At 38.7% G+C, this 26,573-nt stretch overlaps 1 protein-coding gene across 3 annotated transcripts in view; it reads right to left on the bottom strand.

Moving 5' to 3' along the window:
* The window catches only part of COL6A6 (collagen type VI alpha 6 chain), a 163,790-nt gene that overhangs the window by 65,912 nt on the left and 71,305 nt on the right, over window positions 1-26,573 (bottom strand). For all 3 annotated transcript variants that reach the window (XM_014859452.3, XM_044754109.2, XM_070493145.1), the window contains exons 19-24: window positions 22,957-23,022; window positions 21,585-21,638; window positions 13,967-14,002; window positions 12,105-12,167; window positions 10,400-10,462; window positions 3,141-3,203 (exon numbers count right to left, since the gene is read on the bottom strand). In XM_014859452.3, the coding sequence (XP_014714938.3) occupies window positions 3,141-3,203; window positions 10,400-10,462; window positions 12,105-12,167; window positions 13,967-14,002; window positions 21,585-21,638; window positions 22,957-23,022 (345 nt within the window). The remainder of the gene's footprint in view (window positions 1-3,140; window positions 3,204-10,399; window positions 10,463-12,104; window positions 12,168-13,966; window positions 14,003-21,584; window positions 21,639-22,956; window positions 23,023-26,573) is intronic.

Raw genomic sequence — 26,573 nt, 5'->3', positions numbered from 1 at the left:
TGTCCAGCAGCACTGAACTCTGGGGGTGAAACAGAATAGGGCTCCATGGGAGGGAAGCAGACCACGGGCCCTGAGGCCTTTCTTTCAGGGCACTGGCTCTCAAAGCGTGCTCTGGGACCACCAGCCTCACAATACCTGGGGTCCACATGCAAAAGGAAATTTCTGAACCTCATTGGTATCAGTTTTTTGTAATTGAGCCTAAGAATATGCCTTTTAAAATAAGCTTCTAAGCTGATTCTTATGCACACTGAAGTTTGAGAACATCTGCTTTAGGGTAGAGAAACAAGGGGAGCCATATGGCTTGTGCAGGGTCAAACACTTCGTTACTCGTACAGCTAGGTATTGAGCCCAGGAGTAACTGCAGGGTTGCTTGCCTCCCTGGGAGCTTGAGATTATTCGAGTAAGGTAGGAGTAAGTGTTTGGGGCTCATCTCAGTTAATAACGAGTCTAGAGGGCTCAGTCCATCTTGGGCTTGTCAAAAGGGTTTGGGTTTGCTTTGAGGGCATTCATCTCCCAAATTCTTGCCCCCTCCCCTTTAAAAGTTCTTCTTATTAACAAAGATCTTCTTTGGCACAACTACCCTGCTCATATCTATCTCCTTCCACACTCTCACCTATATCCAGCTCTAGAGGCTCTGTTGGCCCCTTCTATCACACCCCACAGAGTGCTTTCATTTCTCATGCAAACCTTCTCTATACATTCATGATATCTGCCCACACACATCCTTCCTTACTGTAAGATAAACTCAGTTCTCACCAGTGACACACACCACTTCCCATGTAGCCTTCTCCAGGGCAAGAAGGCAGCACTGTCTCTGCTCCAAACTTTCCTTTCTAGACCATTACTGCTACACCACATGCTCTAGTAGTCTTCTCTCTTCTTTTTAGGAAGATTAGCCCTGAGCTAACTGCTGCCAATCTTCCTCTTTTTGCTGAGGAAGACTGGCCCTGAGCCAACATCCATGCCCATCCTCCCCCACTTTTTATATGTGGGACGCCCACCACAGCATGACCCACCAAGCGGTGCCATGTCTGCACCCAGGATCCAAACCAGCGAACCCCGGGCCGCCAAAGTGGAACGTGCACACTTAACCGCTGCGCCACCGGGCCGGCCCCTCTAGTAATCTTTTCTTTTTGGAGATGATTATCCTTGTCATCCAGGTACCTCATTTCACCCTCCAATCACTGTCTTTGCAACACTCTACTGCTGGCCTCCATCATTTCAGCCCTTCTTAGCAGTTCTGCATTACAAAGCTAGCCCCTCCTCTTATGCCCTCAATCTCATCCTCTGTGTCAAGACATTTCTCCATTAATTATTTCTTTCTTACATCTTCAACCTCCTTCTGTCTTTGTTTTCTCTTCTCTGCTCATAAATATGCCATAGTCTCTCCTATCATTGAAAACAAAGAAATACCCCACTCTGATCTATGCTACACCTTGCCAGGACTAGTAGTTAATGTCCTCCTCCTCCCCTTCAATGCCTAGTTTCTCCAACGCGGACGGCCTCATATCCATTTCCTCCTCATCAACACATTGTTCAGTCTGTTGCAGCCTGTTTCTCTTTCTCTCTCCTCTTCTCAAATGCTACATTTTTGAAGCTGTTCTTTGGAGCATCTTAGCCACCGGATGCAATGGCTTCTCCACCCCTCCCTTCCTTGTTGTTCTACACCAGCTAATACCCTTGACCTCTCCTTCCTGAACTTTTCTCAGCATCCAGTGAGCTTTTCTGTTTCTTTCGCCTCCTTTCTAATAATTCATTGCCTGTCTCCTCTTATCCTTCTTACAAATAGACATCACCAAGAGTCTTTTTTAAAATACAAATGACTCTGAAACCTGCATCTCCAACCAGCCCTAAACCCTTTCTTCCATCCCCCAAACCAAGTGATTTTCTTCACACTTACACCTGCTCTTCCCATTGCCCTTCCTGCTTCTGTGATGATGTTGCCACTCATGTTGGAAGCCCATGAATCATCTAGTCCTCTTCTCTCTGCCTCAGTTCCCTATTGGAAGAGTCCTACAGAGTCATCACGAGCCCCTCCTGTCCTCACCCTGTTAAGCCGTTTAGTCATTGCTTGTCTTGGACATAGAGCATTCCAGCTAGTCTCCTAGCTTCCAATACCTCAGCCTTCAAAATATTTCCACACTGAGTTGTCTATTTAACATCTTCCAAAGTCTGGCTGTGTTCATACACTCCATTCAAAAATTGTAAATAGCATTGTACTGGCTACCTAATAAAGTCAGTCACCACAGACTTTCTTGTTCTTTATGTGCCATCAGACAGGGTCATTTTTCATTCCCCAAATACCAGCTCCCAGGTTCTCCAACCCTGTGCTTTCCTTCACACTATTTCTTCTACCAGAAATTCCGCACGCCCCCTTCTCTGCTTGCCAAAATCCTTTTCTCCTCAGATCCACTCAAAGTCTGTGTCCCCTGTGATGCCTCTTTTCCCAGCCCAGAATTATTTCTATTAATACTAAGTTTAAAGCTGCATTTCAGTCCCTTATCCCTAACTACTTTATGTCATAGATTAGCGGCTTGAAAATATTCTAAATTCTGTAGGGTTGATTCCATGTCATTTTTATCATTATACAACCCAGAAAATCTTTCCTTAAACAAATATTTACTAAGTACTTACTACATGCTGGGTACTGTTCTAAGCACTAGGGATGCAACAGTGAGCAAAGCAGACGAAGATCTCTGCTCCCCCGGAGCCGACTTTCTAGTGTAGCTGAATGCAGTACAGCGCCTTCATCTTAAAAGGTGTTCAGCAAAGGTTTTTGTACGAATGGAGGAAAGAAATAAAGGAAGAAGAAAAGATGAGAAGGAGGGAGGACAAAAGGGAGGATGGAGGGAGGGAGAGAGAAAAGAAAGCCTGCCCCAGAACAGTCCCCCTTGCCTCAGATCCCTCAGCTTAGATTGGGTGTAGGCCCTTGTGAGATTATGCTGAGCTGGAATTCCTGACCTCATCCTGGTCCACACCCATGTCCTTAGATGTTGTTGGCTCTTTAAGAATCAGGCCAGGGTGTTGGGGCAATGAGATATGCTCTCCTTTGTGTTGAAAGGGCTCCGGCTAATGTAACCAGACACCCTTCCCTTGAGGAGAAAAATTCTACCTTAGTGGGTGTAAAGAATGTGACCTACTTTATTTCCTTGGCTTCCCAGATGGCCTTGACGCCCTGCCTCTCCTCCTGGTCCTGGAGCCCCCTGAAACGAAACAAGGGTTGTAAATACAGCAGGACATACAGCAACCTTCCTTTAAACCCTTTGTGTTTCTTCTAGGGGAAAATGAGCCACAGATGGGAAAAGAGTTATGGCTTTATTGATTCCTGCTCTGGAAAAAGCATCACAGCTGTCAAATAAAGACTAGTAAATAAAAGAAAATTAATCAAGTAATTCATGCCAGATGTTGCCTAAATGATTGTGCTTCCTTTTGAGTCTTCTCTTCCAAAGAGATTTTAGGTTCTCACTGTTTTGCTGTTAGAGCAGATGTTGCTCAAATGTCTAACATTTAAAGAAGGCAGTCCAGATGACATTTACCTTGAACTGTATTCTTCCTGGTTCCTTGCTTTGGCAGAAAGCATTTTTTTTTAAAGGTAAACATCTTTATTTGCAAATAATATGATTTAAACAATAGAAAGCTAAAGAAACTTTACTAAAAATAATTAGCATTAATGACAAGATATGTTCAGGTGGTACAAGATAAATAAATATTCTGAAATAGTTTTCTTTTTCCTAGTGATAAGTTAGAAAAGTAAATGTAAATAAATTCCCATTTGCGAATGGAGACAAAACTGTAAAATACTTAGACTACATTTAACAAGAGAGATACAGGACCTAAATAAAGAGAGTTTTAAGATCTTATTGAAGAACATAATAACAAAACTTTAACAGATGGACACACATACCACGCCTCTATATGGAAAATCTATTTGATATAATAGAAGTCTCTCCAACATCCTAGAAAGCATGTTTTATTGGAACAAGTTTAACGCCTAACATTTTTAAAAAATCCCAATTCAGAGACAGCCTGACTGCCTTCCTATATTATTGACACTTGGGATCAGATTTTTCTTGGGGATGTCTACTTGCATGGCAACAGAAATCTCTTTTGGTTAAACTGTTTACAGGTATTTGTGAATAATCCCAATACCAGTGAATGGAAATCATTTTCACAATTTTTTTTTGGTGTGGTTACTATAATTTAAACATAAATAAACCAAATCTTCATATAAGCATGATACTCAGCAAACGAATTTTGTTGAGAAGAAAAAAAAATTATGACATTAACCTTTTCATCTTTTAAAAAATTTAAAATGTAATCAGTTGGACATAAAAATTTTCCTAATAGCAAAGATTGTTTAACAATGAATTGGTTACAAGGGAAGATAATAATGATCTTTCCACAACAGTCTGTCTTCTCCCCTCCCTTTTTCATCTTAAAAGAAGAGTCTCAACTTCTTCATCCTTCATGGTTCTCAACGCTTTCTGTTCTAACTTTCACTCTACCATTTCATGGAGCTATGTCCTGTGAACTTTGTGTTCAATCCAGTTGACTTTTTTCTGTTCTTACCTTATTTGAATTTGATCATGTATTTTTTGAAACTTTTTCCATTAACTTCTGTAACACCAAGTTATCATGGTCTTTCTGCTCCCTCTCTGGTCTCTTCTCAGTAAACTTCCGAGACTCTCCTTCTTCTATTTGCCTCTTAAATTTCCATGTGTCCCAAGGCTCCATCCTCTAACTCTATTTTCTTACTTCATCCCTCTTCATGAGTGATACTCCCATTGATTCCCATACCACTTCTACAAAATGACTCCTAAATATATGGATCTCTAGTCCAAACCACTCAACTGAACACCAGACTCATAATAAAATGCCTATTGGATATCCTGTAGGGATTGATCACCCAAAATAATTATATTTACCATAAGTCATGCTTAGTCTCATATTCTTTTCATTATGGAATGGTGCCACCCTTTACTCCCCCTGAAATCCTAGCCAGAAACCTAAGAATCATTCTAGACCCCTCCCTCTACGTCATTTCTCAAATTCAATCAGCTACAAGTTCTACAGGTTCTGTCCCCTTTCTGTATCCATCTCTCTTCCATTCCCTTTGCCATCATCTACCTTCAGGCCCTTTTAGCATTCTGCCTAAATGCCTGGCTTCCCTGACTGTAGCTGGCCCCTTTCTAATCCATTCTCTGTTCCTTTTTCCTTTTGATTTAAAACATCAGGCTGATGCTGCCACTTTGTCTGAAATTCTGAATTCTGAGTAGCCTTCAGAATAAAGTTGAAGGTTTTATTAATGTGTAAAATCCCCCAAAACGTTGGTATAGCATGCCTCTGAAGTAGTCATCTGTGACTACTTTAATCACTGTACGATATGGCTCATCAGACCATTTGAAGCCGCCAAATACTTCTTGTTGTCTTCTCTCTCTACACTGTGAAGGTTTTTTTCTTAGCAGGTCCATTTTTCTGTTTGGGGAGCTGTACAATATCCCTCTCTTGAAAAATCTTACTTTTAGCATCACTGTTTCAAGAAGAATACCTGAACTCTCTGGCTGTGTTGGGTCTAACCAATTATTCCACAGGTTCCTGTAGTCTATATGTAATTGTTTATTTATTTCTCCTCTCATCCACTAGATACTAGCCTGTACATTCCCTGAAGGAAGGGGCATATCCTATTGACTTCATATCTCTGGAACTTAGTACCGTACCTAGAACCCATCAATCTACCCATGTATTCATCTATCTATCCATCCACCTATCCAGGAATGGTCCCCAAGAGGAGTGAAATAATGTTGAAATTTTGTTTTTCCATATGACATTTTAATGTACTTTACAGAAGGAGATGAAGTAGAGAGATTTTAATTGTTCTTGACACTAAGGGGTAAATTGGAAATCCTGCCTAGGAGCTCTCTTTCTGTGCTTCCTTCAGATAGAATAAGCTCTATGTGATGTAGGAGATTTCTGGGAGATTACTTCATGTGTAGCCACCTCAAGCAAACACAAGTTCAATGATATTATCCTGTTTGAAAGCCCTCCAAAATAGAAGATTTCTTGGGTGGACGGATGGATGCAGACAGGGCTTTGTCATTACAAGATCAGAAAACATGATTCTGTTTCCTGTGCAAGACCACACGAAGTACCAAACTGGGGTCTGTGACTACTTGAATGGGGCTCAAGTGTCAATGAATGGTTACCCAGATATATTACCTACTCAAATACTGCTGGTTGTATAAGGGACCATGTTTCTAAAGGAAAGAAGAAAAATTCCCTGCTACACCCAAGATATCAGAGTCAAAATGTTGCCTTGATCTGAGGTCAAGAGCAGCTGTGGAGTATAAAGAGAGGCTTAGGGCATTTAAAGGGAAAGGGTATTAGCTAGAGGTCAAATGTCCATTGGCTTTGTTGTAACGGCGGCCTTTTATTGAGCATTTATTTTGTGCAAGGTTATGTATAGACTTCATCAATCCTTACAACACCACAATGAGATACATATTATTAACACCACTTTACCAATCAAAGACAAATTTTCAAAGCATTTAACCCAAAATCATTCAGTTAGTAAGAGAATGAGATGAGAATTGAACCTGATTCTGACTCTAAAGACTGAACTCCCAGCCACTCTGTCTGCTGTTCTGAGTCCCGTGTCTGGGACAGGATTCTCAAACTCTTACCATCCATGCACCAGCTGAGATTGGAGTTTTAAAAATGTGAATCTCCAAACTTGATGTTGGAGGCTGGGGCCAGATCTAACCTCCACTACAGGGACTTGGGCTGGGGCCCTTTTGTTCATGTTGAGACTGTCACAGCGTCCTTGGCAATCACAACCGGTTTAGTGTTAAATGAGGGTAGAAAGGAGATGTTTAGAGTTTAAATGTTTTAAAAAATTGTGCTTACATAGCATTCTATCAGAAGGGATTGCACTAGGAGTTTGGGATTGATGGCTGGGGCATTGCCAAGGACACCTTGACTTGGGATAGGATATGGCAGGGTGGGGGCAAGAGGTGTGGGTACTTCTCACATTTAAAAGGAATCTTGTCACTTACTGTTTTCATGAGAGTAAAACCTTGCCTACACTCACAACCAGCAAATATCAGGCTGGGGTGAAATAATCCAAGGAGATTAAATGCTCAGTTTCTATAAGAGTCAAATATGAGTTAAGTCTGAGAAAACAAAAACCAAGAGGTCAGCAAGGGTGGGCTAATATAAGAACAAACCCCAGGATACTTGGGAAGATGTTAATCTGGACATGGCTAGTCTATGAGACAGCCCCTAACCTCAACTTCTAATCCTTCATGCATCCTACACTTCATTCATAGTGAACTGTTTATGGTTTCCCAAACTCACCTCGACATCTCTTTTTATATAACCTAATTCATTCTCCTGAGTGCCTGCCTTTCCCTCAGTCAGCTGGAAAACACTTCCTCAGCCTGCAAAAGCTAAGCCAGTCTTCTTCTTTAACTCCATCCTTTCTTCCACCACACTACCTTGAGTATAATTCTATTTTAACATTTAGCACATCACATATCAATTATTTGGGTTCATGAGTCTCCCTTATGAGACTGGGAGCGCTTGAGGGTAGGGTCTGTGTCTGATTCATCCTTTTATCCTACTACAGGTCTTTACACACAGGAAATACTCAGTAAATGTTTGTGAAATGAGTAATAGGAATGGTTGATGGATCATGCAACGTAGACTATGCAGAATTATGAAATCCGATGATTGCAATACAGATTACATATTGTTATATTGTTATTATTATTATGGCCTTCCCTGGATTGGGGACTAGCATGCTTTGGGCATATAATTTCCCTGTTAAATTTGTAATGTTGATGCAATATTGTAGTATTAAACATTTATATAGTGCTTACTATATTGTGGGCACTGTTCTAAGCACCTACATATATTAAACCATTTAATTTTCACAACAATCTGATGAGGTAGCTACTACTACTATTCCTACTTTACAGCAGAGAAAATTGAGGCACTGAGAGGTTAAATAAACTACCCAAGCCCACACAGCTAGGAAGGTACAAAGCTGGCAATCAAACCCAAGCAGCCTAACTCCAGATTCTATGCCCTTGACCACTACACTATGCTTTGTAAAGATGACAATAGAAATTTTACTTTGTATCCCAAATTTACACTGAATAACTTCAATCTTTATTGATATTGCATATGACACTAGTGATTATTTCACTAAAAAACCTAAGTATTTAAAGAATTATTCCAGCTCTAATTGGAATTTGTATTTTATGTCTGATTTTCCAGTCCTTTTCTAGGCATTGGTTACATTAGCATAGGACTTTAAGGTAAACCAAACAAGAAGGGAACAAAGGAAGGTACAAAAGAATATGCCATTCCTTTCAAAGTTCTTTCTCTTTCTTGTGCCATGGACCATATTTCTTTTATATCATAGCCATATACTTGGCTGGATTAGAACAAGTTTGATTTATGCAGAATGCCCCAGCACTGCATAAATTAACAAGCCTTCAGAACACTGTCAACAGAAATTACATCCCTTTTTCTAAATGTGTATCCTAAGAAAAAATTTAAAGCCCACAATTAGAAAGCACTCATGTTATTCCACTCGAATGGCTGGTTCTTGTGTGCTGTAAGACAATGTGAAGCCTATGTCAGTGGATTTATAGAGCCAATAAAGTATAACACTCTCTTGTATATCTGATTGTGCTTGTCTCCTGTGGTTTTCCTTTGAAAATAACAATTTTGAGATCTCATTTGTCATGTCCTGAACATAGAAACTTCTACATATCTTTGAAATAGCACTTTTGCTGTGTTGACAAGAGTATTTCAGAAAAAGCAAAGAAAGAAAGAGACCATGCCTTCCAGTCAGATAAATGGAAGAGCTAAATAAGAGAGAAGTGGTACTTTTGACTAACTCTGGCAATACCAAGAGGTTGAATGATTTATGACTATGATCAACCTTGCCAAGGCAAGATTAAAGGGGACTTACTCATAGAAGGACATTATAGAGCAAATGGAATAAGTTATTCTAGTAACAGGCACTTGGATATAATTTTGGATTACGGCAAGGGAATTAGCAAGCTCTTTGGATTTCCAGCCATGTATATCTCAATATTTTACATAAACAGATGAGATAATCATCAGATATGTTTCCCTTGGCATTTACCATTTTTTAAAAAGTCTCAATTTGTGGTGCCAGCAAGCTTTTAATGATTCAAGGGTGTGAATGCAAAATAGTTACTTTTCATCAATTTAATCCTACCATGAAATTGTAAAGTTTTCATGCTTTTTGAAGGAGCACATTCATCAAAATTGGGAAAAAATATCCTCATGAGCAGTAATTAATATGCTTTAAAATATTGTGTCATGAGATACAAGTTTATGCAAATAACTTCTTAAATATTTCAATGATGAATACATCCACTTAAGTGTTGGACCACTGCCCAGTTTAACAAATGGAGACAAAGTAATGGATTCACTTCATCCTCATGTCAGCCGACAGAGCGCAAGTCCCAACTGTGTCTCTTTCATTCATTTACCTATTGATTCATTATCCAAATATGCATTGAGCTCTACTGCGTGGCAGCATTGTCTTTCTGGGCTTTCGGATATAGCGTAAGCAAGACAAAGTCCTGGCCCTCATGGAGCTTACAATCTAGAAGGGGAGACAAACAGCTAAATAAATAAATATATACTATGATAGCAGACCGGCAGGGCCAGATCATGTAGGACCTTGCTACTCCAAGTGTGGTCCAGGGACCAGCAACGTCAGCATCACCTCGCAGCTTATGGGAAGTATAGAATCTCCACCCCAGACCTACTGAACCAGAACCCTGCATTTTAATAAGTTCTCTAGGTGATTTTTAGGTGTTTTTTAAGCACTTTGAAGTTGGAGAAGTGATTTTGGACGGTAATTCCCCACGCTGGGTGTGTATATCAGAATCACCTGGGGAGAAATTAAAGTCGCTGATACCCTGGCCTCACCTCCAGAGATTCTGATTTAAGCATTCTGGGGAGGGTCCCAGGTGGTGGAGTGTTTTACAGTCTGCCCAGGAGATTCCCATGTGCAGCTAGATTGAGGACCACTGAAGTAAGTTGTATTTTGGGTGTGATGGGAAGTCCCTGAGGATTGACATCAGGGGAGTGACGTGGCCTGATTTACACAGAGGAAGAGTTCTTAACCTCACAGTAATGGCTGAGCTGCTGAGGAAAACCATCTTCCATCTGCTGTCTGAGAGAATGACAGCCCTCCCTGCAAGGTGGCTACCATGTCGAGCACTGAAGACAAACCTAACACTTTTCTGGTTCACAGGTAATAAATAGCTCCACCTGCAGGGAAGAAACCACAGGACATCCATATTAGAGCCAGAATCAAAGTGAGAGGCAGCCACTTTCTCTCATGACATACCTGGGGACCTTTACCTCCCAGACTTCCTTTATCTCCTTTCACACCAGCCTCTCCTCTTGGACCCTATGTACAGAGAATTAAAGCATTATTTTCTCCCTAAAAGAGAACACTTGAATATCAACTTGAATATTAAAAGTGGAAACGTCGTCAGTAACAGGGACAGAAGTTGGGAAAAGAACTCTCATGCTTTGGGTTCCGTCTTGATCTGTTGAGCTCTCCCTCTGTGCAGAGGATACAAGGGTCCAGTCTGACATTTAGGTGGTTGGGCATTTGTAGTCAAAGTGAAAGAATACCAAACAGTTGAATTTTTCAGTATTGTTTTCTAATTATCCTAAGCATCTTTATACTCCAAATGTATACATTTCTTATGTTAAAAAGAAAAAATAATCCTAAATTACATAAAGCTGAACCTAGAATATTTAAATGGATTTTCTGTTCGAAAACCACACCAAAGACTGGTCATAAATAAGATACAACATGCAGTAAGATAAAATTTGGATGTTTCAACTTCTAGAATATTATATTGCCTATTAACTGTGGCTTCCATACATTTTGCAGAGAAACCTTCATTCTGTGTTTGGTTTTACATCTCCTTTTAAATTATGTCATGAAAAAATGGAGAGTCTATAAAATGGAAGAAGGGGTGTTGTAGTGTTACTTGTTTAGCATGGAATAAAGCCAGCCAATTTATTGAAATTCTTCCCCACAAGCCCAGGGGCAAGTATTTCTTCACTGAATGTAAGAAAAGGGAAATTTCCTCAGCTGGCAAGTAAGACAAAGAAAAGCAATCAAGTTAGAAAAAGAGAGAGGTCCAAGGAGAAGACCGTCCACTCTCTGAAATCTTGGTCAAACGTGGACAAAGTTTCTCTTCATGTCTAAGGATATTTTGCCCACTTTCCATGCACTGAGCTGCCAACATATAATAATTACTTTAATTTTTTAAACAATGTGGATCAAAACTTTGAAAAATTGCAGAATCACTGTTTATTGTGCATTTGCCAAATAGCAAAATGATTTCTCAAGCTTTCACAACGAAAAGTTTGGAGAGAAAAAAATTATGTTCTAACTTTCTGTAATTTGACCTTCTTCTTTCATTTCAGCATTTTCTAGGACTCCCTTTCCCTTCTCACTATTGTCTTAGGGTAGATTTTGCCCTTTCTGGCACATGCTTCCTTTACCCTCATGTGATCAGGGTAAGAGCCAACCATGGCTTGCTCCTTGCAAAGGAAAAAGTACTTAAGGCAGCTCCCTGGAGAGGTGAGCTAGAGAGAACAGGCTGAGCGCCACGCTATAGGCCACCCAGCTGAAGACTTCAGCTGTATGTGGAATAAATCTTTCCTAGAGCAGAGCCAATTTTTCTATATCATGGGCATCCAGATATGTAACATTGAGCTCTTACTGTGCTAAACGGACCAAAATTCCCAGTTCTGAGGCTCAAGGTCTGCCTAGAATACCCTAGCTTGCCTGAACCCATCACACAGGGGACCACTGCCCAGCATGTTCATTCTCTCTTCATCTCTTGACTGGGACAAAACTTAGATAAAAGAGATCAAATGCTGTATAAGTCAAGACTACACTGCTTCCTCACTTTATTACCCTGAAAACACTTTAAACCTCTGCAATTCTGTAAGGGGGTGTGAGCGGTTCTATCAAGGATTCAGATTCTTCTTTATGTTCTCACACTCTGATTTGTCTTGATACATACCTGAGGGCCCTTAAGTCCCAGTGAGCCTTCAAGTCCATCTGGGCCCGGGATGCCTGTTGTCCCCTGTGGTGAGAGAGAATCAACCTGTTAACACTGTTTCCGGAGAATTTTGTCTCCTTTATATGCAAGATTATAAATATTTTTTCAATCACAATGGCAGTGCAGGATCTATGCAAAAATACAAAAAATACAGGAAAATACAAAGAAGGAAATAAAAATCTTCTATAATCTCATCAAGCAGAGATAACCACAGCTGATTATGTTGGTGTATTTGCTTCTAGTCTTTATACATATGCACGAACACACACATACTCCCTTCTGTTCCTAAAACATTTGCAATATACTATAACTAACTTGGGTATTTGGCCTGAAAAAACTTACAATTTACTTCACATTTTCTTCAGGCATCTTACAAGGTTGTATTTATATTCAGATAGATTAACTATCTAGGGATCAAAAGTTGAGCATTCTCTTCACATTGTCCTTGAACTCTGCCACAGATAAGAACTCCAAAAAGAGTAAAGAAGGATTAAAAAGTTTAATTTAGGCAACTGTTAGGATAGCCTAAGTTTATGTTTCAGTTGTTACATGGTTAGATGTAATTAAATGTCCCTCCCTGACATCTTTTCCTAGAAATCAGAAAGAGGAAATTTCTCAACACTTTCTCTCCCCAATTTCATTTGACTCATTTCGTGCTGTCTTTTGGACTTGCTATCCTTTGAGTTAAAGTCTAACCTTGAAGTGTGTGTGCATGGGGGCAGGGTAATGTCTGTGGATGGTAAACTTTCTTGGTCTTTATCTGAAAATGTCTATTTTATATCCACTCATAGCTTAGTTAGGTATAAAATTCTAGGTTAACAGTTATTTTTCTTCTGCACCTGCAAGATACTACTTTGCTGTTTTCTGGCATGTATTACCATTGAACAGAAGTCTGCTGCAATCTAATTTGTTATTCCTTTTATGGGTAAAACTGTTCTTTCTCTCTGAAAGTGTTTAAGATGTTTTCTTTAACATTCTGGAGTTTCAACGTGTTGTGACTGAGAGTGTATTTATTATTTACCCCCTTAGTATTTTTAATCTGAGGACGCGTGTTTTTTGTAAAATTTTAAGTCAAAACTGCTCTTTCATAAATATTGGAAGTTCATGAAACATGTATAACATATCACCAACATATACAAAGGGGATAAGATATGACATTTGGTATAGTCAACTTTTGAACACAGCATTCAGAATATCCAATTTGGATTAGAGTTTAATGGTACTCTTGGTTTAAAAGGGATTTATGTGAATTGTGAGCAAGGTTTCAGAGTTAATTGAACAAAAATCTAAAAGAAAGGTTACCCACTGAGTTGTTAGAGTTTATACTTGAAATCCCAACAGAGTTAAATTTGACAATGATTGGGCCAAATACTATGTCTTTCTCATTAATTATAAGAGTTTTGTTTTTGTTTTTGTTTTTGGTGAGGAAGATTGTCCCTGAGCTAACATCTGTGCCAATCTTCCTCTATTTTGTATGTGGGACACTGCCACAGAATGGCTTGATAAGCAGTGTGTAGGTCCCCACCTGGGATCTGAACTTGCAAACCCCACACCACTGAATTGGAGTGCATGAACTTAACCACTATGCCACCAGACCAGCCCCTAATTATAATTTTTGGTTAAAGTGCCCAAATTTTCATTTTCTTTCAAGATTTGAATTCTTGAAATTGTAGCCTAACAGTTTTCCATTTTATTCCATAATCAATAGCATCAAAAAGTGAAAGAACTTTAGGTTTGGAAGAGACTTTCTAGAGCCTTCCTTCCAGCTCCTCGATTGGACACAGAATATTTATCACTTGGAGTTAAGAAAAAAATCATTGTACCTGGGGGCCTGTATGTCCCCTTCGGCCATGAGCTGCCTAAAATAGGAGGAAAGTGTAGATATTATTAACCCTGAAAAAATGCTTTTTATATTTAACTTAAATTAGTAATGGACACCTTAAGGTATGGACACTTTAAAAATAAATTCCCACCTATTGCTTAAAACATTTAATTATCCACTGCACCATGAAAGCAAAATGTTGCCATCTCTGAATTTCTATCCTGTGGCAATAGGTAATTAAAATCATAGACAATGGAAATCTATAGATACTTATGAGAACAGATCGTGGTCAATAATTCACCCCACACTAAACTATTACTAGAGCTGGTTACTAGCTCCAAAATTGACTGACTTGAATTTTATTTCTTTTCATTTTTCCAAAGTACTACCAAGTAAGCCAGAAATCAGGAGTGGAGTGGCCAAAGGCAGGAAGCCAGAGGGAAAACTGGGAGAACTGACTCCATGAACTTTCTTATAGATTCATTTCAGAAGCTAAAGATAGCCACACTAATTTTATCCCCTTCCCCACAAAAGCCAAATCATATGCTTATCTGTAAAAAAGGAAAGAATCACCCCAAGCATTCAAAAGTTACTCAATTCAGCATGATAATAAAATATCCAATCAGAATAATGGCACTACATAATCAAGTGGATTTTTCCTACTACTCTCATATGTAAGGTTAGGGTCTGGGTATATTCCAGATCAATATTTCATAGATCAGGAAATCAAGAGACAAAGACATTTTATTGTCTAACTTAGGATCTCTTGGTAAGGTTATAGCAAGACTGACATTCAGGATTTGCAAAATTCAATAAATATCAGACAACATTTTCTTGATGGAAATTTATTCGAGGTATTCAGGTCAAAATTCTATGTGAGGCCAGTCCTGTTTTGCAGACTTTAAATTCTTCTAATCATATTTCAGTCAAAATCTGTTGTTATCCAGGAAACAGGCTGTGTATCTGGGGAAATGGTTGGAGGCCTATTTCTTTAAAACCCTGATGAGTCATCTTGGATGAAAGTCTAAATCATATCGGAGGGAGGAAAAGAAGCTCTCTCCACTCATTTAGCACAAAGGTTTCTCTGTTCTGGTTCAGTTCGCTTCAGTTTCATTCAGAAAAATATCCACTAAGGATCTACTACCCATGAAGCACATTGATAGGAACCATAGGAGCATAAAGCTGACACACACATAGTTCTTGACCTCAGGGGACTCTCACTTTTTGGGTTCGGGAGGAGAGAAATATTACAAATATTTACAAGGCAGAGTATGGCAAATGCCAAAAGAAAGGGAAGATAGAAAGACGGGTTTCAAAGAAAGCCATCATATCTAGTTGGTCAAATCACAAAAATCTTCCTAGAGGAAGACATTTTTGAGATGGGTTTCACAGATCGCATAGGAACTTTACAGGTAAAGGATGAAAGAAGTCTCTCTAGTAGAGGGTACAGCCTAAGTAATGAAGTAGAAGCAGGAAAATAGGAAACGTATTTGACAGTGGCAAGTCTGGGTCAAAAGTGTGAGAACAGAGAGGAGTAGTAGGGTTACCAGGCAGAAAATACTAGGCTGAAGGGTCCATACACCATTTAGTAGAAACCACTGGGGTTCTTGCAGCAGGAAATGTACATGACCAGACCTGGGCTCTAGGTGGATACATCTGGTTGTGGTAGGAGCAACTGAATGAAACCTTATATTCAGACAAAATAAAGAGCTTCCTGCATGATATGATTTAAGGGATATGAAATATCCAAAGATTTTTACATCCAAAAATCTTTCTCTGATCCACTGTCACAAAGTCTGAAACATCATCAATAAATGTTTGTTCTCTGTGTCTTGAAGGTTTGATTTTGGAAGAGCTTGATTAAAATTAGTTATCTCAACACTGTTTATTGAGCTCCTGCTCCCTGTGAGGCACTAGGATGAGTAGTGGTGAGAAAAAACTGACTCCCGTCCCTAGGCAGGAGTTTATGGGCCTAATGGAGGAGACAGACTTTGATTCACCCTACACACAAATAATGGAAACATCTACAGAAGTAATCACCTAGAAACTTTGTTAATAGCTATTTGAGAATTAAACTCTAAATGAAAGTCATGGGTTTAGATACCTTGGGTAGGTGTGAAAGAAAGAAAACAAACAAATAGGGGAGATAATTTTACAATTTGGCTGCAAATTTTCAAATATTTCAGATGGGAAAGATTAAATCACAAATGTCTTAATGGTTTTCCCAGGGGCTGGCAGTTGTCTGATAACACACCCAGACAGCCTAACTTATCTGTGAAATTGAATGCGAATGGTCACATCAAGGAAGACAATCTCTGCAAAGAAAACCTGAGAGCAAGAAGACTCAGAACAGGATACTCAGTCCCTTGGTCCTCCACAGCCTGGCATTCTGGTGGTTTACCAAGGCCTATTTCCCTGGATAGGTATGGACTGATTTGGGACACAGAATCCCCAGGGAAAAAGTGGGACACTTTCAATAATAAAAATCATATTAATATTGACTCTCAATGGCAAACTCATTCACAATGATGAATGACTGTCCTACAACACTTCAAGCTGCCCCTAAAGCTGCCAAGAGAGATGAAAAGGGCACAGCGTAACTAACAGCCCTCTGGACCAAATAGGACTGGAGGCCATGCTTTAGTTTGAGGCTACACTTGCTTCTCCTCATCCATGGCACAAGAATAGATTCCAATTCTCAATAAAATTTGGCTCAGAAAGAGCAAACCTCCCATTCCCTCCAACCCCCAATGGCCAATCCATTATAGACTCCCGGCAGAGCACCCGTAACAGCTTGTTATCCCTACAGGTCTGTCCCTTCTACAACAGTAGTTTTCAACTGCAGGAGGGGAATTTAGCACCCATCCTTCCCTCAGAACATTTGGCAATGTCTGGAGACATTTTTCGTTGTCCCCAATCAGGGGTGCTACCAGCACCTAGTGGGTCGAGGTGAGGGATGATACTAAACATCCTACAATGCACAAGACAGCCTCCCACAACAAAGAATTATTTGGCCCGAATGTCAATAGTAAGTCAGACACTATGCTCTACAACCTGATTCTAAGTTCCCTGAGAGCGAAGATTATGTCTTATTTGAGTTTGTAGCTCTAGCAGTTAGTAGAGTTGCAGGTACATTGTAGGTGTAGGTAAATATTTGCCAAATGAATGAAGGTCAGATTTGATTTCCCTGCATGCCACACCCTACCACTGGCCATCCTTCATCACTTAATCAGTTCAGCAGAATCTTGTTGCACTGAGGAATCCTCATGCTCATTATCTACCTACATTTTAGAGTGTTTCAGTCAGTGGTATAGATTTTTCTTTTTTCTATAAGGATTGTGACTTTACTGTTATTATAAAAATGGTACATGTTGATTTTTAAACATTAAAATGCAGAAAATACACAAAATAAAAACTTAAAAGTCATCCCAAATCCTCCATCTAGAGATAACTAGTATTAACATTTGATAATCATGATTCCTGACATTTTTTCATGCATGGTTACAGGTAGAGTTCTAAATAGTGGCCATTTTGATTAAAAAGGGATCGTGCTATTCATGATATTTTAAAATTAAAGTATTACATTTAATTTTACTTGAATTTAATAGAAGAAAAATTAAAACTGAAAGAATTGGAAGTGTCAGATAGTAATATTTCTTAGCAATAAGAAATATACACTCCTAAAAGAGGAGATAATGATTATGAAAAAAAAATTAGGAGTTTAGGGCATGTTTGTAATACATATTTTAGCTTAAGATGACTGTTAGACATTGACTCTCTACAATGAAAGATGAGGACATAGTATATTGGTACTTTTCCTGCTTTCCTATTTTCACGTGATTTTTGGATTGCCAAATGTATAGCATTTACATTTTGTTCTGTAATCACAATTTCTGTGATTTAGTCTTATCTCTATACTTAAAGGGATTCAAATTATTATCATAAAATTTTAAATAAAGGATCATGGGAGCTACATTGCCTGAGTTTTTGAAGGTTTGCTCATATTGATTACTCATACGCTTTAAAGGACACCTTGGGTGGGTATAAAAATCTTGGGCCACTCTATTTCCCTCAGAACTCTGTAGCCATTCTACTGTTCGCTTTTGGCCCGGAATTACAACATTCAGGCTAAAGGCCAAAGACAGAGTTTCCTATCTTTTCTGTTTGGAAATTCTTGTGATTCTTTCTTTACAAAATAAGTTTGGTAATTTCACCGGGATGTGGCTCAGGGTTGATATTTTTATATCAATTTTTTTCTGAGTCAGAGTATGCCTTTTCTACCTGCATATTTGAGGCTTTGTTTCAAGAAGTTATCTTTTAATACATTTCTGAATCTTTTTACATTACATTTGGTTTGTTTAATTTAGTAATGCAAATCGTACATTTGCTGGCTCTCCATTGTAAATATTCCATTTCTATCATTGCTTTTGCGGCTTCTTGATTATATATGCCTGACTACTTTTAGTCATATTTATTCTAATTTTTTTTCACTTCTAATATATCTTATTTTCTACATTTTTTTCCTTTTCCATTACTCCCCAAGCACTACCAGCTTGCTTTCTTCACTTTCTATTGTCTTGACAGTTCTTTAAACTCTTTTTTTTAGAGCAATTCATGTTGTCTCAATTTTTTTGAGACTTTGGAGAACTATTTGCAAGAACTGCTCTACTTTTTCCTTGAATAGTTCCTCTTCTAGTCAGGGTTTACCTGCCCTTTGCTCACATAATTTTCTTCCTCTTCTCTTGCAATTTCTATGCGTAGTTCCTGATTAGCAATCACCTGATTAATTAATAATGAAGATTATTACTATTAATCACCTTTGAATAGGGCCCCTATTTGCTGAATAACTGTATGGGGTGTAGCTGGACTTGAGTCAGTAGTTTTCATGTAGACATGCTGTCTCAAACAGTTTCTCATCATGAATTATTTCTTTTACCTTATGGCTACCTCTCCTTTCATATTTTGGCATTTAAGAGATTCATGGAACTCACACAAAGCCCTTTCAGTCATAGTTTCTCTGTGTTGTGATAGTCATTGTTTCTTCTCCTGTCTTTGCAGCCTCCATGGCCTAGACTGCTAAGTTGTAGATATTAAAAAGGGAATATTCTCTAGTTTCTCATTATTTCTGCCTCCTCTATAAACTGTGTTTCTATCAGTGTTTTCCTTGATATTCTCAAAATCTACAGTGCTCCTGAATTTTCTTCACGAGCTTTTTCAGGCCTGTGGCAGCTACTTTTAGAGAAATCTGATGCAAGCTTGAGGTCTGAGGTGGTGTGTGTCAGTTCTCGAAAGCCTCTCTTATTAGGATCCAAGGTACAAGATCTTAAAATAGTTGGCCACTATTTGTCATCATGTGTGGCTTGAAGTTGTGATCATTCTTTGTTAATCTATTTTTAATTGCTCTCATTTTTGCTAAGTTGCACAAAAGGGGAATAATACATTAAAAAACATCTTGACTTTGCCATCGTTAGCTAGAAATCTAACTTTTACTCCTGAATGACACTGCTGAATCTATGACCCAAGATGGGGCCATATTTCTCAGGAGTCGTGCAGTTTAAATAATACATGGTGATACTGCATTAGCATCTAGAGAGAGTGCAACCTCTGTAAAATAATAAAAGTACCTCTCCCATACCAGGATTTCTTGGATGATAGTCTTTAAGTTCTAAATATTTTCCTGGGCTATGTAAGCCGGCTACACCCTTTTAGAAAGTAAAATGAGTAGCAAATGTATTTATCTTTAGATGCATTAAAACAGCAGTAGTAAAGCATTCTTCCAGCAAATTCAGCACATTGAAAAAGTAATCTCTGTTCTTATTCCCATTTTCTCTACTTTGTAAGAAGAGGAGTGTGTTCCAAGGTACAAAAATGTTTTCCTGATGCAGTATCATAGCTGGTTTTATGAACTTCTGCTCAGAAAACACAGTGAAAAATAAATTTAATATATTAAACTAGTTTTTATTTGTGCTCAATTTTAAAACATTATATATTTTTTGGAGGGAGGTGAAGGAAGTTGTAGAAGGTTGGATAACTAAATAAGGAGTGGAAAGAAAATGCTGCACAGTGAGAAGAGACAGGTCTAAGTTAGAACATAATGTAGGCCTTTGAGTATATTTTATTAAAGTGACTCTTCTTATTGGATAAAGATTTTCTTTTATAATCTCTGTGCTCTTCCAAGAAGTCAAGCACAGAATCCTTTAAAAAAGTACTCATTGAAAAAATAGCAAAAAAACAAATAAACAAAAAAGACCCCAAAATGTTCCATAAGCAAGTGACCTAATTTCTCTCTTAGATATATAAGTTTATATGCAAAAATGTTTTCACCAATATGGAGGTTACTCAAAAAATTAAACATAGAAATACCATATGATCCAGCAACTCCACTTCTGGGTATTTAACCAAAAGAAACAAAAACACTAACTTGAAAAGATATGTACCTCTCCCATGTTCACTGCAGCATTATTTACAATAGCCAAGACATGGAAACAACTTAAGGGTTTATCAATGGATGAATGGATAAAGAAAACTAGTATATATATACAACGGAATATTATTTAGCTATGCAAAAGAAGGAAATCTTGCCATTTGTGACAACATGGATGGAACTTGAGGGTATTATGCTAAGTGAAATGTCAGAGGAAGACAAATACTATATGATCTCATTTTTATGTGGAATCTTAAATAAAAAAAGAACTCACAGGTACAGAGAACAGATTAGTGATTGCCAGGGGTAGGGGGTAGGGGACAGTGAAATGGGTGAAGGGGATCAAAGGTACAAACTTTCAGTTATAAAATAAATGTCATAAAGGTAATGTACAGCATGGCGATTATAATTAATAATACTGTATTGTATACTTGAAAGTTGCTAAGCGAGTAGATCTGAAAAGTTTTCATCACAAGAAGAAAAATTTGTACCTACACGTGGTGATAGATATTAACTAGACTTATCACTTAGGTGATCATTTCACAATATATACACGCATCAAATCATTGTCTTGTACACATGAAACTAATATAACGTTATATGTTAATTCTATCTCAATAAGAATATATATATAGTGCTTTGAAATTGAGCACAAATAAAAACTAGTTTAATATATTGCATTTGTTATGTATTACATTTTCTGAGAAGTTCATAGAGCCAGCTATTATACTTCATCAAGAAAATATTTTTGTATCTTGGAACACACTCCTCTTCTTTGCTAAGGCAGAGAAAATGGAAGTAAGAACAGAGGACTTACACCAGGACTGACTTCTCTGAGTAGTCATATAATTTGGCAGAGGAATGGAGTTTTGGATTAAAACGACATTGCTGGCAAGCTCAGTTAGTGAGTAGGCCAAACTTTGACCACTCTTCCTCCAACTGGCTGCTTTTTTGTTCTGTTTGCCCAGCTCTCTCTCCTGATTGGTAATTTCCCCTGCAGCCAGCACCTTTCTTCCTCAGCTTCAGGGGCTTTCCCAAATCCTTTGCCAGCTCTGTTCTCAGAGGCGCCCCAAGTCAGTTTGCCCAAGAGAGTGAGCCCCAGTGAAACCATCCTGCCCAGTCCCCACAATCAGCCATTTTCATCACAAGATAGGCCACTGGAACAGTGGGTCTCCTTGTCCAGAAGGGCTCTTACTGTCTTTCTTCTGGAGCCTGGTGTCCCAGGGGGACCTGGTGAGCCTCTTCTACCCTGTCAAAGAACAGACAGATGTATGGCAAGAATCACACAGTGTTGACACATTTCCTCTTCAACATCAGCTTGCTGTGCTCCATGGAAGGGGGATGGGAACACGCCAACTAGAGAGTTATCCTCCCTTTGGGATGCAGCATTACTTCTGCTGGTCAGAAATCACACCTCTATGTGGGTAATGAAGAACTATGGGACAAAATGCTAATGACATGGCTTCATCTATTCACCACTATCTAACTTGTGTTTAGGGCACAAGTTAGCATACTTAAATCAAACTATCCCCACTGTGTTGCCACAGAGTGGATCACTGAAGCATGCCATGTGTCAGCTATGGCTACTACTGGTTTGATTTCCACCTTGGGACATGTTCTGTTTGGCTAACTTGTGTAGATTAACACCCTAATGTGAATAAAATCTCACAATACTCACAAGTCTTCCCAAGATAGAAAAGGAGGGAATAATTATGAGTCTATAATGGGACACACATTTACCACTTAATAAAAGCGGCGGGTAACATCTACTGAAGGTGTATGATGCGGCAGGGCCAGTCATTAAATTCCCATCATGACCTTCTACAGTGGGCTATTCGTCCTATTTTGCAGATGAGAAAAATGAAGGTTTATCCAAAGTGGCCTGAGGCCGCAGAGCTGGTAAGCGGCAGAGCATGAAACAGGACCTTAGGCCTGTCCCCAAAGTAAAGTTCTTCCCACCATAGCAGACCTCTCCCCATGGTGGAGTCAACCAAGGGAACTTCCTCATCAAGAAGATACAGAGACACACATTTTCCAGATCAAGATTTTTAAAAATTCTGAAAAAGAAGTTAAGATGATCAAATTGTGACTTGTGAGATTTCATGAAATTAATCCCAAGAGACTTGCCTTGAGAGTGGGGGCTGTACAGATCTGTCAAAGCTTGTTCTTTTTATCGTGTACTATGAATAATACAGCATCTTTTTAGGGTATGTGTCTCCCGGCTCCCGGGAAGGCCAACAAGTCTTCTGCTAGTTCTCTCTATTGGCTGACCCTACATTTTAAGTTAGAGTTTAGATATCCACATTCACAGCTGAAGACCTCAAGGGTGTGGCTTGGTGAAGAGCCACCCCAAATTCAGAAGAAGAAGAGAATGTTTCTTGAATCCCAGAGTAGCAGATAAGGAGGAGTAAAAGATCTTTTTGCTCCTAAGAAGTAGCTTTTCTGTATCAAGCATATATACTCTGATTCCAAATTCTTTATATGCATTTTATATTCTGTCACCAAGAACTTGAGCCTCACAGTTGTGACATCATTACAAGTTTACTTTCAAACGTCCACATAATTACTTGTCTTCCACCTTCTCCTTTCAAGCCCTTGGGTCCTTCTACACTATTGTCAACTCCAGGAAACCCCTAAAAAATAGAAGAAAAAGAGAAAAATTAATAGGTTTTGAACTATTTCTCCCTAAAAATGTAACTTGTGTATAACACATTTAGTCACTCCCAAAAAAGTTGACAAGAGAAGCCCAGGCCATTTGAAAGGAGAAGTAGGTTAAAATTATAAATGGCTTATAAGTGTTTTCTTTTCCTCCTGTGCTTTCCATGATCGGATGAGAGTGGAGACCTGAGGTGAGTGTGTGTGGGGGGAAGTGAGAGCTCACCTCAGAAGGCATAGCTGAGGGACGCCAGGGTGGCATGACTTGTGTTTGTGACAGCTCTTATCCTGGGTCTGGAGGTACCCCTTCTTGCTACTGCCAACATTTCTCTTAACTTGTACTCTTCCTTTTTGGGGCCTTGGCAAGTTTATACTTGAGGGTTGGTAGATTTTAATAACCCCTATCTTTGGGGGAAGGCAAATGTTTGTAATGGGTTCCACCACAAGAACACAAGTACACCAAGCAGTGCTGAGAACCGTGCGTGCCACTCACTGCTTCTTTCTCCTCCTGGATGCCCAGCTGCCTTCTATCCCTAAATGCTCACCCCTAATTTTCATGTTTACTGAAAATCCTGGAATCTTGAGTTTTTCCCAATTTTCATACAAACGTTCCAGCAGGAACTCATTGAAAACAGGCACACCTGTGGGATACATATTATCCTTAGCAGGCCAAACTGAAAGCTTTCTGTCTTGGTTAGTTAGGACCACAAACAGAGCAGTGTCACCATGTTGCTGGAACGATCAATTGAGCCAGTCAATTCAGTCAATGCTCCAATAAATTGAGAGGGGACAACAATTATCCAGTCCCGCTGAGTGTCAGCTGCCGGGCTGTTTGGCTGATAGCAGCCCAGATTACCTTCATGAATCAATAAATAATTTGAGATCACCAACAGGGATGTGTCATTGTTCCAGATACTTAGTCAGCTTTTAAAACAAGTAGTTTCTACACTTACAGAGCTTAGAGGCTAACAGAGTGAAAAAGATGGGCTTAGAATTGACTTTACAATTGGTATTACTAAAACTTACACAAAAAATTATTTCTTTCCCTAACATACCAAAGCCAAGGATTATTTTCTCCATTTTTTCTTTTACTCTCAAATTCAAATATTTGTCTAAGTTCTCCAACCAGGGCATACCTAAATTACAGTATTAGAGAATTGTGTTTTGGTGAGAAAGGAAAAGGAACATAACATAAAGTCCAAAATTTTATTCCACTCAATGTATAAACTGCTTATTGTAGTCCAACTCTGAACTATTCAATTGAAGACGTGACATTAAAAAATCACATACTAGCATATTCTACAGAATAGAACATCCCAATTTGCACATGGAGTGGTCTAGTCAGTCTGAATTTGATCTGGTCCTGTCTTTCAATTTCTATGCAACTGGACAAAAGAGTATCATCTAACACAAATTTATGATTAAACGTGAGCTCCTAATAATGATGAGCCTTACTAAACTCTGTTGCTCAGACAAATGATCTAGCTCAGTTTTTCCCCAACACTGCATGAGATTTAAAAAATACAGTTAGGTCAAAATGGGAAGTTCTAAAGAGCCAAACTAGCTTTCATGTGATCAGAAATTCTATCTGAATAAGCATAAATTTTCAGGAATTTGTGCCATTTGCACGCATTCCTATGAAAAGTCTGATCATATGTGTGTTCTATTGTATCAATCTTGCTCTCCCAAATTTTTCCTGAAATAGTGAACCACAAAAACCACTTGTAAAAAGTACAGAAAGGGGCTGGACCAGTGGTGGAGCAGTTAAATTCGCACGCTCCATTTTGGTGGCCTGGGGTTCACCGGTTCCGATCCCTGGCACAGATCTGTGCATCTCTTATAGAGGCATGCTGTGGAGGCATCCCACATATAAAGTAGGGGAAGATGGTCACGGATGTTAGCTCAGGGCCAATCTTCCTCAAAAAAAAAAAGCACAGAGAATTGTCTTTGATTTGAGATGTATATTCCCAAGTGGCTGGGAAGTACTGTTATGCATTGAAAAACCATCTAAACTTAGTACAGTGACAAACAGCACGTCACAGAGAAGCTCTAGTGGGTTGAATTTTCAGCTGTCTTGAAGTCATAGAACAAATATTTTAAAATAAAAATCTTTTTACATTATTCAGATTCTTTTAAAGGTATTACATAATCATACAATTTCGCAGAAAATTAGGGAGGAATTCTGATTAAAGTGAATGGCAATTTTATAGCAATATCCCAAGCGGATTTTTGGTCGTCATATACAGATGACTGAAATGTCTTTGATTTGACCTACCATTTCTTAGTTATCCTTATTTGTGGATAGTTTTTTGTTTCTAATTAGATCCTTTGAAGTTGTTTGAAAACTCTCAGGTCATCAGACTATTAATCAGAAGATGTCACTTAGTAAACAATGTTTACTTCAAGTGCAAATTCTTCGGCTTTTTAAATAGAATTACCTTCAGTGCATACCTAACATTTACATTTGTCAATATACATTGCACCAAATTCATTCTCTGATCAACCCGTTGCGTACTGGAGGGGGAGTTATTAAAGACGATGTCCTGTGAGAGTCCCCATTGCCCCACCTCCTTAGCCCTTGGTATTATCAGTTTTTATGAGTTTTAGCCATTCTTATGGGTGTGTGCTACAGTGCTCTGGTATTCTAGTGGGAGTGTAAATTAGTACAAACTTTACAAAAACTTTTTGGCTGTAAATACTTGAGCTGAAGGTAGAAGTTACAAGTTATTATCCAGACATCCTAAAATATAGATCCAATAGAAATGTGTACAGAAGTTCACAGAAGACATGTACAAGAATGTTCAGAGCAGTATTATTTATAACAGCAAAAACCAGGGACAACCCAAACATCAACAGGAGAATGGATAAATAAATGACGTTATGTTCACACAATGGAATACTACATGGCAATGAGATTGAATGAACTATTGTTATCCATGACAATGGGTGAATCTCAACAAGCATAAACTTGAGCAAAAGAAGCCAGAAACAGAGGAGTGTGTCCTATATGATTCCACTTATTTAAAGTTCAAGAACAGATAAAACTAATTTATGGTCCTAGGATAGTGATTACCTTGGGGACAGTTGGGAGTGACTGGAGTGGACATGAGGGGGTTCCTGGGATGCCCTATTACTGGCCAATGTTTTATTCCTTTACCAGGTGCTGAGTGCACAGGTGTATTTACATTCATCAAGCTGTGCATTTGTAATTTGTGTACTTTTCTGATACATGTTACAGTTCAACAGTAAGTTCTGGAGATCGAATGCACAGACAGCATAGTGATTATAGACAACGGTACTGCATCGAATACTTCAAAGTTGCTAAGAGACTAGATCTTAAATGTTCTCATCACAAAAAAGAAATGATAATTATGTGATGTGATAGAGGAGTTAGCTAACGGGATGGTGGTAATCACATTGCAACACATAAATGTACCAAATCAACACCTTGTACACCTTCAACTTACACAATGTTATATATCAATTATATCTCAATTTAAAAAGTTTTAATAAACGTTTAAAAACAAAC

This window comes from Equus asinus, chromosome 21, assembly GCF_041296235.1.
Source record: "Equus asinus isolate D_3611 breed Donkey chromosome 21, EquAss-T2T_v2, whole genome shotgun sequence".
Classification (NCBI taxonomy): domain Eukaryota; kingdom Metazoa; phylum Chordata; class Mammalia; order Perissodactyla; family Equidae; genus Equus; species Equus asinus.
The sequence above is the reverse complement of the archived record's forward strand: the minus strand, read 5'-3'. Positions and strand labels throughout refer to the sequence as shown.